At 43.0% G+C, this 14217-nt stretch overlaps 1 protein-coding gene across 2 annotated transcripts in view; it reads left to right on the top strand.

The window, feature by feature from the left end:
* The first annotated feature begins 7065 nt into the window (after positions 1-7065).
* The window catches only part of dock10 (dedicator of cytokinesis 10), a 62294-nt gene continuing 55142 nt past the window's right edge, over positions 7066-14217 (top strand). Inside the window, exon 1 of one of the 2 annotated variants that reach the window (XM_034604163.1) lies at positions 7066-7372. In XM_034604163.1, coding sequence (XP_034460054.1) covers positions 7265-7372 — 108 coding nt within the window. In that variant the 5' untranslated portion in view covers positions 7066-7264. The remainder of the gene's footprint in view (positions 7373-14217) is intronic. The other variant, XM_034604172.1, reaches the window with a different exon arrangement.

Raw genomic sequence — 14217 nt, 5'->3', positions numbered from 1 at the left:
CTTGACAGACATGAGGCTGAAAATGAGCGTTTCACTATTAATCTGTGTAATGTTCGAGTGGTGAACACAAGGGCCACACATTAGGGGGCAATATTTCAGACAGGCACATTCTCATGGTGGTAGCAGCCATTCTCGAGCATGTCTGCATGTGTGTTCTTCACCGTGTTCTGACTTGTATTTTCATATCAGACTGCATTTAACTGTCAATAGACCCCATTAGAAAGTACTAACCGCTTATTACGGCGGCATTTAAATCCACTGGGAGCGGAGCACCACTCTCTGCCATTCCCTGAAATCCCAAGTGGGAGCGTTTGATGTGTCGATCGGAGCGGGCCTCTCAGAACCTGCAAAATGTGTCTGTTTCATCTCTCAATTACTGTCAGGGTTTGAAGTGCTGGTGCTCTACCTTTATCTGTCACAATATGGCTCAAGTTAGTTGAAGTATCTGGAGAAAAAAAAGGAGGCAAAGCCAGCGAGTCCAAAAGAGAAAGAAAGAGAAACAAGCAGGCCCGGCAGCTGGTGCTGTTTCAAAGCCTGCCCGAGCCCTTAAAGATTAAATCCATTTTGTTTCAAGTTCCGCACCCAGCCCGCCTGATGAGGGCTCAGGGGGTGAAGAGGGAGAGAGAGTCGGAGAGAACGAGAGGGAGCGATAGAGAGAGAAATCTGTTTGATTTGTCAGAACTTCTTTAATTTAATCTACAGCTGTCAGGATGCTGAGAATCCAGACCTCATCACTTGCTTTTATCTGCCTGATTTCACCCCAGGCACCAGACACTCTCCTCTAACACACACACACACACACACACACACACACACACACACACACAGAGCGAGCGAGCGAATGAGAGAGGACGATAAAACTATTCATTTATTAAAGAACACAAAGAAAAACTAGAGAGTGCGAGCACGAAACAGAAAGAGAGGGGCACGTCATCTCGTATGTGAGAGTGACTCAGAGTGACACTGCACTGATCTGCTTGACTTTGTAAAGCTCCAGACTGCAGAAAGAAACAGAAGAAGCAACTAGCAGGGCGCTCAGTAGAGGGCAAATCTCCACCGAGGCCCAACATTCCCCTTACATTCAGCTGCACCAAATTTCACACAGTCACATTTATCATTCCTTGATAAAATGCCTGATTCGTTTTTTCCCCATCAAGACCCATGAATTACGCGTTGAGAAATTGGCTTCCTGATCCAGATCCGTGAGACCTTTTTGCGTAATCTTGCTTACAATGGAACAAACAAACAAACCACGCGGCATCAAGGTCGTGCTGATTCACGCGCTCGACAGATGGTGAGTCAGTCTCAGCTGTCAATGACATTCCACCAGTTTTTTACAGCATCAACAAAGTAACTGAAACTTACTGGAAAAATAAACTTAAAGGGACATCCGTGAGATAAGAACGACCTATAATGACAGAAACAATCTTTGAGAAAAATTTGACCTTCACTCTGACTTTTTAGTTTGGCCCATGTCCCATGCGCTAACATGGAGGAGGCGGAATTCATGACCTATACTGCAGACATCAGGGGGCAGAGCAGACATGTTGTCCAGCTTTATATACAACAGCAGAGGAACCCTAGCTCGACATTATTGTTTCGCAATTAAGTCAATTTCATTTCTTTGTCTCTCAAAAGTATCCGACTACAGCATCCGTCCTCTGGTCTTTACCTTTGGAGCGGGGTTGTTCAGGTTCATGTCTATTGATTTAACTGCCTGACATGTTCAGCTTTAATGTGGATTTCCCCCTTGACGTTCACTTGTCCTCCACACTTGGACCCCCATTTGTTCAAAACTGCCCATGTGTTATTTTGCAAGTTTTTCCTCTCCAGCTACTTTAATATCACTGACTTTCTCCCTCCATCTCTCTCTGTGGTTGTATATCCTCCATCAGCTCGTCCTCTCCTGGCAAACACTCCCATTTCCCGGACTCTCTCAATCTTACACAAGTCCAGTCGCTTAACTCTTAATGCACACACACACACACACACACACACACACACACACACACACACACACACACACACACACACACACACACACACACACACACACACACACACACACACACACACACACACACACAAGCATCAGACACCTACACACAACATTCATCTTTTTCTCCTTGAGTCCGGAGGCTTATTGCAGATGTTTGTCCGCTCCTGTAGTGTGAGCTCGTGACAGAGGAAATTAGAATTAGACACAGGCCTGCAGAAATATGACCCCCTTTCTCTGCCCCCCCCCCCCCCCCGAAGATTTCGATTTTTTTCCGTCTTTTTCTCTCTTCTGTCCTCAAGATAAGTGTTGAATTGAGGAATCTGTGGACAGAGGGCTATCTTGTTATTGAATCTGAGGACTTGACAAGAAAAATAGGCTGCCTAAAGCCGCCCTGTGTCCAACCCCTTCCTGAAGAACCCTCTTCACTCTCTTTTTTCTTTCAGTCCTGGCTGCTCCTTTTTCTCTTTTCCAGACCTCACATTTCACTTTCACCTCTGCGTTAACCTTTACTGTCAGCCTTACCGAGCTGGGATTAGCATGGAGCTCACAGTGCATTCATAACTGCCTGGTGAACACATTATGAGATTAATTTATCATTTATGAATACACCAGCATTTCTTTTCTTGGCTACTTCACTTGTCTTCATCAGTTCTGTTTCTTTTTTGCCTCTAGTCCCTCTTTTTTATCTCCACCCCCCTCCACATCTGGCGGCCTCTGTCTACAGCTCTGAGGTGAGTCTAGACGTCTGTCAGGCCGCACAAGACTTTGTCACGTGTCCAAACTGTATGTCTTTATTCCGTGGCCACTTTATTTGTTGACTGATTTATCCTCAGCAGCCATGTTGGGCAAGTTCCTTGGAAAATCCAATCACTCATAATATTTTACTAATATCTAAAAAGTTATTTTTTACAAATTAAAAAAGTAAAAGAGTTTTACTGTCTTTGACCTTAATCCAATAACTTTGTGGGGATGTCTGCACACATTTCTCCAGATTCTTACCTAAAGGTTTCAAGCAATCGGCCCATAAGTGGGGGCATTGACGCGGAATGACCCCAAGGTGAATGCACCAAAATAAAAGTGGTGTAAAAAAATGTCTGTGATGCATCACAATATGTTACTTGAGTAGGAATTTTGATCTTGACAACAGGGTTCAGCATTTCAGATATAAGCTCAGCTGAGGTTCACATCTTGAAATGTCTGAAAGTGCAGGCATTCATGAATGAATGTCAAACTGTAATCCCCCACCGCGCCTCTGTCACCTCTTACAATACAAATACAGCCGTTTATTGAAAATATTCCAGAGTGATGCTCTAATGCCGAACACCACAATGGAATCTATTCTTTCGAGGCAATGATTCAACACAATTTCCCAGGAACGTGGTTCATGAGTTTAAGAGTATGTACAGTTAGGCCAACAGCAGCCCGTGTTGTGATTCATTGATCTGTCAAAGGATCAATTCATTCAGACTGTAAATTTATAAATACAGATTATATACAGTTATATATTTAGAAACTTTGTACCTAACATGATATACAAGATATACATCCTCTCCAGATGATGTTCAAAATAAATATAACAGACAACATGAACATTGGTGCAGAGATATTTCTAGTCATCTAAACCACATAAATACAATGATTTCACAGATAGGAACGCACACGCACACGCACACGCACACACACACACACACACACACACACACACACACACACACACACACACACTAAAATGAAAACGTGCCCAGACCAGACTGGCTCAGATCACAACCCACAAAGAGGGAGTGTGACTTGATTCTCTGGTCAGGACGCCATTACTCCTTTACAGAGAAAATATTTATATTTAAAATCTCACATGTTTAACCTTTAAATTTGTTTTAACTTTAGTCAAACAGTAAGGGAACCTCGAAATCTTATCTGAGTGCTTAAACTGCTACATTACATCTACTGAGCTCAGATTATAAAAGCAGGAAATACACCTAAAATGGCCAGTCGAATGTACATAGATACAGAATACATTTCATATATATTCCATATGACAAGAAAAAGTTGTTTTATGTCTTCATCATGGGGAACTTGCTGGAATATTTAATAGTTATTGTTACTTATGTTATACCTCACATGATTCCATAGGTCAGAATTAACATATACAAGCTGATCTAAGTCGATAACTGATGTGTCACTGCCACCCAGAGCTCAAAGCTGGAATATTATATTAATCTTATCGTGACTCAGGCCATTAAATGCATGATTATTTTCTGAAAACCGTTAAGTATCTTATATAAGTATGGTGTGGCCTGAAAGATCAGTGTGAAGAGACTGTACTGTCACATTGTGGTGTTGAACAACACAAACCTATAACGGATAAAATTCAACTCGTAGATAAAGTGACCTTGGGACAACAGATTCAGTTATATTAGAAAAACAATGCCCATATCAAAGATGCATGACTTACACTGTTTATCTTCTTGTCACACAAAAAACTTAGAGTGCACACCACCATGTTTCACTGTTTATCGAGCGTTTGTCATTTTCTGCTCATAAAGAAGAGTTTAAAACCACAACCTTCACTCAGGGGCCAAAATCAATCTCTAAGCTTGATATAATACATTAAATAATATTAGTTAACTACACTTGAATAATATTTTGACATTTATCGTGAAAATTATCGATATCGACTGATATTAAATTATATACTTTTTGGCCATATCTTCCAATCCTACTAGTTGGTTACTGCACAGTTCAGCATAAAGCAAAGAATGAGGAGAAGTTCACATCTGAATCAAGATCCAAAGCCCAGACATCCAGGCCCTTCACACAGAGACTGCCTCCATAACACAACAGCTCCAGGTCAACACACTGTCCAATAACCACCAGCAAAGAGCCCTAACACAGACCACAGCAAAGTGTCACACAGGAAACAGCAGAGAGCAATGACAAGACAGATAAATGTGTTATCTCACTCACCTTCTCTGATGTTCCAGTATGTCTGCTTCCATACTTGGGTAAAATGTTCTTTATATATCCAGCTGCACTCGTTTCTGTGATGCTCATGTTGCTGGTTGCAGCCATCATCACTGGCAACACTGGAAATCTTAGGCTCAAACTCTACTACTGGCCTGTTGTTTGGTCTAAATCATGTTGTTAACTGTCTTTTATCTGTGAGTCCAGACCAGGACATGTCCCCACATACTTCAGGGGTTATTACCATCTGATGTGTCCACTTTTAGAATGATTTAAGCTTCCTTTCTTCCGGTGGACTCACGTTGTCGCTTTCTGGCGGTCACACAACTATCAACTCAGACCACTGAGCATAGTCTTCAGTGTAGGCCACAGGGGGCGCTGTTTAACTCAACTCATCTATCTAATCGCCACAAATAAGGGGGGTTTCTTTCTTTCTTTTCAAAACCTAAATTTTACATAAAGCTTTCGTTTACCTCATCCAGCCAGTGTTCACTGGCTGGATGAGGTAAACGAAAATTTTAATGGTTCCAATTCATAATTCTAGCAATCTTTTCCTCTTTGTGAGAATCTTAATGACATTTTTTCTCTGCTGATGATACTGAGGACAATCAGTCATTGTGTGTTCTACTGTTTCCTGTTACAGTAACTACACATACAAGTGTCAAATAAAACTTTAGTACTTTTGTTTTGTAATACTTATTCTGCCCACAAGAGGGGAGCAACACACTGATGTATTGAAAGGATATGGTTTGATAAACTCAAGATGAAACCTATTGTTTGGTCAGAACAGTCTTCATGGTTGGCTAATTTAAAACAAACGATGAGGATCTGACAATCAAGGTGTTTGCAGGATTACTGCTTCATTATTTGGTCACTAAATATTTATTGTTCCTTAGTTTATCTTCTTCTATTTTTGCTGTAAATAACAATGCAAATTTGTTTATACTTGATTTTGGGTATGTAGGTGTATGAGTTTGTATATATGTATAAATATATATATAGCCTTATTTTTGTTATTCATATTGTATTTATTATTACATATATTTTTTGTAAATTATATACAATATAGAGCACAGGCAAACAACATATTTATAGATGTATAGGAAGCTGGTTAAGTATAAGATCATTATTAATTAATGACTTTGTAATTCTTCTCACTCCTTTTCGAAAATGTAGATTAAATCATTATGTGTTTCATTGTTTTTTTCCTCAATGAATGAACTGTCCTCTCTGACACATGAATGCACACCTCTCTTTGACAGTTAAAGGTTCAGTATGTAGAATTTAGTGACATCTAGTGGTGAAGTTGCATGTTGCAGCTGAATACCCCTCACCTCGCCCTCCCTTTCCAAACATGAAAGACAACCTGTGGCAGCCTTCAGTTGTCATAAAAACTCAAAAGGTGTTTAGTTTGTCCGGTCTGGGCTACCGTAACATGGTGTACTCCGTAAAGAGGACTCGCTACTGATATAAATATAAAGTATTTAAATATAAAAGGCTCATTCTAGGGTAAGGAAAACAACAATTGGTACAACTTAGATGATTTTATATTCAATTTCTGCCAATAGATCCCTTCCACCTACATCACTGGGCCTTTAACCGTGGTTATGAGACTTGCTCTGTTTACAAACCACCAGGTGTCGCTGCTGGCCTGAGTCTCTCTCTGTAGTAACCTCTACTGTAAATGCTGCTCCATCCTCCACTGGTCGTGACTGGACTGCAGATGAGTTGACATTTCAGAGCTCCCCTTGAGATGAATGATTAGAGTACACGTTGAAATATGGTCAAGCAGCGGTTGTTAGACTGGATGTTGAAAATCCACATGCATTCTTATTTTAATTTCTTTTGAACCACATTTTAAAAAGCTCTCATTAGGCTCCATCATTCATTTGCGAGCACTGAATCATTTTTTATCTTTGGCATAATCAAGTTGACAGAGGATGGATGCTCCACACTGGAAATTGGTGCTTTGGCCCTTCAAAATACATGCACCACCTTTTACCCCACCATCAATGTCAGGGTTGCAGGTCGTACAGGGTGTTTTATTATGAAGGTGACAACCGGAAGTGCTTGCTTTCTTCAGTCTCACTTGACGCATGTCGGCGCACAGGCATCCTCTCTGCACTGTGGTGTGTGTGTGTGAAGTGTGTGTGTGCGTGAGTGTGTGTGAGTGTAAACACAGCCCGGTCGGCTCATGTTAGGAGGAGTGAGCAGCAGCAGCAGCGGACCCACACACACACACACACACACACACACACACACACACACATCCCGTGCTGCTGAACCAGGCGCTCGGATGCGGAGATGGCAGCCGAGTCCACCCGGAGATTCACCAAGAACCTGCTGAAGCCGGGGAGCGCGGCCGAGATCCGGCAGACGGCGAGCAACGCGGTCCGGCACTCCGCAGTGACGGTGAGTGAGACCCGTGGGGAGAGAGAGAGAGAAACCAACATGGTGGAGGAGGTGGTGGAAGGCGCATCACCACCTGTGGGCCCCTGCGACGAGCGCCACACGTGAACTTCTATTTATTTCTGCTCGCGCGCACCGGGCTGCTGCACATCTGCACGCCTGACATTGACATTCACGTCGCATCTGTCCGTGCAGCGCTTGGCGCAGCAGCCCTCGTATATTGATCCTGCGGAGGAGGAGAGGGAGAGAGGGACAATTCAATACGTCCAAAAGAGGATGAGACGCAGTGGTCGCCACATTTTCTCTCCACTCCTCCGTCGTAAAGAAGCTGCTTATTGGCTGGTAATGTGGCTAGTAAGAGGTAGAGCCTATCATATCCCCCCCCTTCCTTCTGTGGGTTGTAGTGTATTCCAGTGTGAATGAAATGCAGCGGGTGTAGTAGGATGCGGCGTGATGCCCAGTTGGGGGGGGGAAAGATAGATGGATGGATGGATGAAGGGAGGTGCAGAGGAGGAGAAGAAAAGAGAGAGGTTAATCCGACCACTGGGTTTGATTTAAGGCCAATTACATGATCAGGCTGTGTGAATATGGTGGGATGTGAGGGAGACGCTTCGGTGGGTGTGTCACGCCTCGGAAGGAGAGGCTGTGATTGACACATGCGTGAGGGGAGAGCCAGGAGAATGAAAGAAAAACAGGACCCATGCAGGCACAAGCACGCACACACACACACACACACACACACACACACACACACACACACACACACTGGAGAGGGATTTGTATTTTGATGATGTCATTTTGAGGACAAATCCTCCACCTCACGATCTGTGTGTGTGTGTGTGTGTGTGTGTGTGTGTGTGTGTGTGTGTGTGTGTGTGTGTGTGTGTGTGTGTGTGTGTGTGTGTGTCCATACTATGGAGATTAGCATAGGGAAAGGTCACTCCACTCCAGTCTCTCCATCCTCTGCACTGACTGGTGTTAGTGTGTCAGTGGGACACACTGGCAGAGCAGAGCGAAGCTGGGATTGATTGAAAAAAAGAGGGAAAATCTAATAATAGAAGACAGGATTAAAACTAGAAAAGAAGTGAAGAGCCAATTTTAAACCTCATATACATTTTCTATGAGCAGCCAGTTGTTTACTCTACAGAATATGAAAACGAGCCTTAAAAGGAAAATCAGGTTTGCTGACAGTTTGCATCAATCATGTCCACAAATGTTGAAAGACAGTATCGTGCATTATTGATTTGTTTTATTGGATCCATACTTTGACTGGTGAGTCACCTTGGGTCGGCCGATACCGATCCGATACCAGTGCATTTAAAGAAATGACAAATCACATGTAACGTATGCTGTATGCTACTAACCCTGTACGGAAGTGATGAGTGCTATCGTTGGTGTGTGGCCTGGCTCAGGTTAAACCCTTTGATAAACAAAGACATACAAAGGATGAATGGTGCTTTTATTTTCTAGTTTGACAGTCATAGCTGAAAAGAACACAAATAAATAAATCTAGGAATGCACAACAATCACTTTCTTTACTTAGCTGGAAACTGAAGTCTGGCATATGGTTATTTTTCTTGTGGGATTTATCAGCATGAAGTATTTCCAAATTGCTGACCTGTTAGCTAGCTCTCTGGCTATCGCTGGGCAGTCCTTGTTCGTGGCAGTACAGCACAACTGCTGTGTTGGAGCAGCAAAGAAGAGGTGATTTCTGGGACAATAAAATTGCAAATACTTTAAAGACGTGGTATCGGATCGGTTCATAGATTCGCGTGCTCGCCGCTGCCCGACCCGGCATTTCCAGCAGTATCAGAGGAATTTCCAAAGCTGGTGTCGGACTGTTCTAGTTGGTATCATGCTGGACACTTAGACACAGTATTGCACCGGAGGAACAAAACACCGCAGAGCTTCAGTGCCTTGCCCTAAAGCACTTCAGCTGAAGTCCCACATTGAGCCTGTGGTTTTCAAGTAAAAATAACAGACAAACTAGACTCTACTGGCATTCAGTAGAGCGCATACCTCCGCTAAGGCCCAACAACCCTCTACACAATTGTCTAGTTCTTATAGTAGAAATATAATAGGAAAGAGAAAAGATCCTGGAGCCCTGTAAACCCTGGTGTAAACATACAGTAAGCTCCTTGGTGGAGGTAACGGAGTTAAGTTACAGAAAGTTACAGAAAGAACGGCAGAGATCAACAAGAGATACACAAAGAGAGATCCGCTTTTCATCAGCACTTTTTCTCTTTATCATCCTCCAGTGCAGCAAACTTCCTGGTTACTCCATTTTTTCTAATATCTTGATAAAGTAATGATGAAAAAAGCCACGAATAATTACTTGCAGTCATATTTACAGATATATGATGCAAGAATGTAGCGAAGAGAGGTTCTGTGTGTTAATGGGTTGGTATAATGTGTGTGTGTGTGTGTGTGTGTGTGTGTGTGTGTGTGTGTGTGTGTGTGTGTGTGTGTGTGTGTGTGTGTGTGTGTGTGTGTGTGTGTGTGTGTGTGTGTGTGTGTGTACAGGCTTAGGTTAAGTGGGTGTGTAAATGTCCATAGGCGTTGGATGTTTTTTGTGTGAGTGTGTTAATGCACGGCCCTTTGTTGGGGAAAGAAACCAGGTCAGCAGAATCAGGCCCTATGGCACAACATCCACTGAAGCGAGAGCCTCTCTTCTCTCTCACTGACCCCCTCTCCATTTTCATACTAACCAGTTTTCCTCATTCACTGAACGTCAACCCCCCGGTGACTCCATGGCTTCCCCACTTTCCTCTATATTCGAGTCACTTCTGACACTTGTTACCCTCCGTTTCTCACTGTCCCTGCCGCTCTGCATGGGACCCAAGTCAGACGAAACCAAAGTGTCTGTGTGAATGTGTGTGAGTGTGTGTATCCATGAGCGTGTGCAGCGTACATGATACCTGGAAAATCCCCCTGGTGCACGCTGCATTTTTCCTCTGATGAGCAGCTCTGTGAAAGTAATCACCGCGTCTCTGCTTCTCATAGCGGTGAGCCCACCTATCCTCAAATATGCAGGGAGAATGGACGGGTGATAGTTACAAGACTGAAGGATGTAATGGTGGTTGAATTTTGGTTTCTATAAAGACATGTTGTGTTTCTGTGACCATGGGATGTTTTCCATTACATCTTGTCTGTCTCTGAGCTGCTGTATACCGCATAACAGTGAAAAATGATATAACTAGAATTTCCGCACTGTGGTTGTATGACTCCAGTGCAACCAGTGCAGTTTCAGTCTTTATACATTTTTTCTAGATTTAGAAGAAGTCTCCGTGACTTTTGACCTTTGATCACCCAAATCGAATCAGTTAATCTGTGAGTCTTAAGTGAACATTTGTGCCGAATTTGACAGGGTTCCCTGGACGTGTTTTTCACAGGGGAAAAAACGGGTTTTGTGAGTTCACAATGACCTTGATCTTTGACCCCCAAGCTTTAATCAGGTTATCCTTGTGTTGAGTGAATGTTTTTGCCAGATGTAATGAAATTCTCTTGGTGGTTGGATGTGTCCGATATATCATGTTCCCTAAGAACATGAGGTCACATGTGACCTTGACCTTCGACCACTAAAACAATATCACTCCATCCGTGAGCCCAAGTGGATGTTTTTAACAAGTTTGAAGAGATTCCCTCAAGACGTTCTTGAGATATCTTGTTCACATGGCAAAAATGTGCTTTGTGAACTTCTGACCTTTGAAATCCGTTTGTCCGCGAGTCCAAATGAACATTTGTACCAAATTCCTTCACGGCATCCCTGAGCTAACATGCTCACAAGGCAAAAATGTGTTTTGTGAGGTCACAATGACCTTGACCTTTGACCTTAGACCACCAAAATGTAATCAGGTCATCTCTGAGTCCAATGAATGTTTGTACCAAATTTGAAATTCCCTCGAGACGATCTTGAGATGTGTTCACAATATTGGGATGGATGCACAATTTAAAAACATAATGCCTCCTGCCACTGGCTTTTGCCAGCTCAGAGCCATATAAATCAAATAGAAATAACATTATCAACTGTATTTTCAACCTATTTCTGATTGTTGGCACCAGATAGAGTGTTTTTATTTTGCATCTCTGCAAAAGTGAGCAGCCTAACAGTGAGGACACAAGTGTCATTGTTGTTGTGACTCCGGCTCCCTGCTGGGATGAACCACATGTCATACCATGCCTGGAGGACGCCAGCCACATTAACCACACAGCCAGAGATTGGGCAGAGTGTGCCCGCCCTGGCATCCCACTGTAACTGAGTCTATTTGCCCACTAGCAAAGGGTTGCTTGTATGCAGTCACCAGCCGTCGTTGCTTTGGGCCATATGCATGCTCATTCCTTTCCAAATGGCTTCCAGTTTTTGGTGTTATGTCCCCGTGGTCCTGTCTTTTCTTTGGCAGATATTTCTGCTTCTTGCCTTTGGCAGCACCGGTGCCCTTATGGTATGACGAGCTTCATGCCTGTTCACATATTACTGTCTCTGGTGCCTAGTGTCAGTCCACGCATTTTCTGTGAATTTTCCATTGTGTAGCCAATGTTTATTTTCCAATCATAAAGACGGCCCTGTATGTAATGTATCTGTACAATAACTACACCAGTGTTGTTTTTCCTGATTCAGCATAACTTCAAATCACTGTGCAGACTAAACTAATTGAAAGAGCCAAAATTCTTGCTCTATCTGACAAATGGGAATCAGTTCATAAAGATGTAGAATATAATTTTGAAAAGATTTGTCTGTGAGAGTCTGAAATCGGCTGATTGTTGGCAGCCAACCAATAAATCAGTCGGTCTCTACTGTCAGGTAAAAATCTTAGTGCTACACTGGCCCCACTGGTGGAAGACCCCAGAAAACTGACGTGTAGCTGAAATAAAAAAAGTATTTCCTCACCTACGTTCCACAAACAGGAGGAATCAGTCTGATGGTGTGATTTATGAGAACAGCCTGGAGGTTGTGAAATCACTCCAAGAACGTGTGGGTTGCTTTGGAAACTACCTGACAGTGATGTTAAATCAGTGTGACTTATAGTTAATGGACTTAATACATGAAAAACTGTTTGGTATGACGTCTCTGACCAATGCGGTTCCCCTCCATGCTCATGTGCTTGCTCCTGTTCTCCTTAACCAGTTGCCATAGAGAAGTACTGTGAGTGTTCTTTGGCTTTAACAGTAAAAAGTGAATACACACATACTCACACTGCAACATAAAGAAAGGAGGTCACACTTTAATATTATTTTCTTTCCTCTATTTCCTTTTCTTTCTTTTTTTTATGTGACCCAAAGCTTACAAAGTTTCTTTTCTGCTCAAAAAGAAGAGTTTAAAACTACAACCTTCACCCAGGAGCAAAAATCTGTCTTTAAACCTAAAAGAAAGTTAGTGTGACATTTATCTTGATAATTATTGATATCAACTGATATGTACATTTTTATCTTGATAGAACTTTTTGTCATATCGTCCAATCCTATTTTGTCTCCTCTCCTCTCCTCTCCTCTCCTCTGTCTGTCTGGAGCTACATTTTGTGTCAGACAGCGTGGAGTAGTCATTTGTTGGTGGGGGGCGCTCTGCGTGTGGTCGTCGGGGGACATGCTGTCAGTCGGACTCCGCTCGCTCCCCAATGACGCATCATGTCGTCTGCGTGTGATGCATTGTGCGTGACATGCTGACCTGACTATCTGTCTAGCATACATGCATGGAAGCCCTATAGCTGTCTGCCTGTTACAGAGTACTTGTGGTCGCTCTGAGTGAAGCTGTGTAAAAAGCCTTGCAGCATTCGAGTTTTCATCCGTGTCAGCGTTTTATCTCGAATCAACCACACCTCAGTTTCAAGAAGAGAGTCGTCAGTGTCTCGTTAATCGGTCGCTGGCAAAGCAGACTAATATTCCCGTCTCATACTAGTAAGTCAAACTGATAAGGCTGCAAATCAATTGTCCTGGTGGAGAGAAACGGGTCAGATTACCAGTAATTACTCTCCCACCATCCATGCCTCTGTTGCCACGGCAACACAGAAAGGTCACTTACGTTGGAATTCTAACAGGAAGCACTCCTATCACTCCTCGCATATCTCTACTTTTTCCCCTCCAGTGTATCTTGTTTCATCTCATCTATTGGTCCTCCGGTCCCACGCTCCTCTCATCCACGTCTTACAAGAAATCGTATAAGTTAATTTACTGGTTTGTGCAGCTGCTTGTATTATTCTTTTAATAACAACCCGCTCCATCTTTCATCGCCGCCTTTGTTTTATGTTTTATTTATCTCTTTTGCTTCGTTTTCGAAAAGACGTTATTAGAAGACTGGCTGCGACTGTTGAAGGAGATGTGCACTGATCCTGACATTTCTCTCACATGATTCCTCTTATTACATCTGGACAGTGGTGAGGTAGGACAGGAGCCAGAGCCGGAGCGCTGCAGGAGCCAGAACCGAGCTCATTATTAGATCAGACATCAGCAGTCTGTGGCTCTTATCATTTCAGAAGGTTAGACCATGAAAAGAGGAAGACCGGAAGGAATGAGGAAGGACGAGAAGAGGAAGAGGAAGATTCAGTTTGCACTGAGGCTCTACTGCAGATATCTTGTCATCTTATAAACACTCCTGTCCATGTTTGTGCATGTAATCATACATTTAGCCCAATTTACAAGCAGTATTTGCACATGTCATTAGCAAACTGGAGTGTGCTAAATTTGCAAGTTTGCAGGCTGGAAACTTTTCAGGTCCCTGTGGGCGTCCACGCGAGTGTTACAGTTCTTGAAGAAAGTTGCGTTTCACAGCACCTCCGGACAGAGAATAGAAATGCAGCGCACTGTTGTTTTATTCCCACAGATTCGGATACAAAGCTGCCTGACAAATCAACATT

The sequence above is a fragment of the Hippoglossus hippoglossus genome, chromosome 13 (assembly GCF_009819705.1).
Source record: "Hippoglossus hippoglossus isolate fHipHip1 chromosome 13, fHipHip1.pri, whole genome shotgun sequence".
NCBI classification, from domain to species: Eukaryota; Metazoa; Chordata; class Actinopteri; order Pleuronectiformes; family Pleuronectidae; genus Hippoglossus; species Hippoglossus hippoglossus.
Note: the sequence above shows the minus strand (reverse complement) of the source record. Positions and strands in the feature narration are given on the sequence as shown.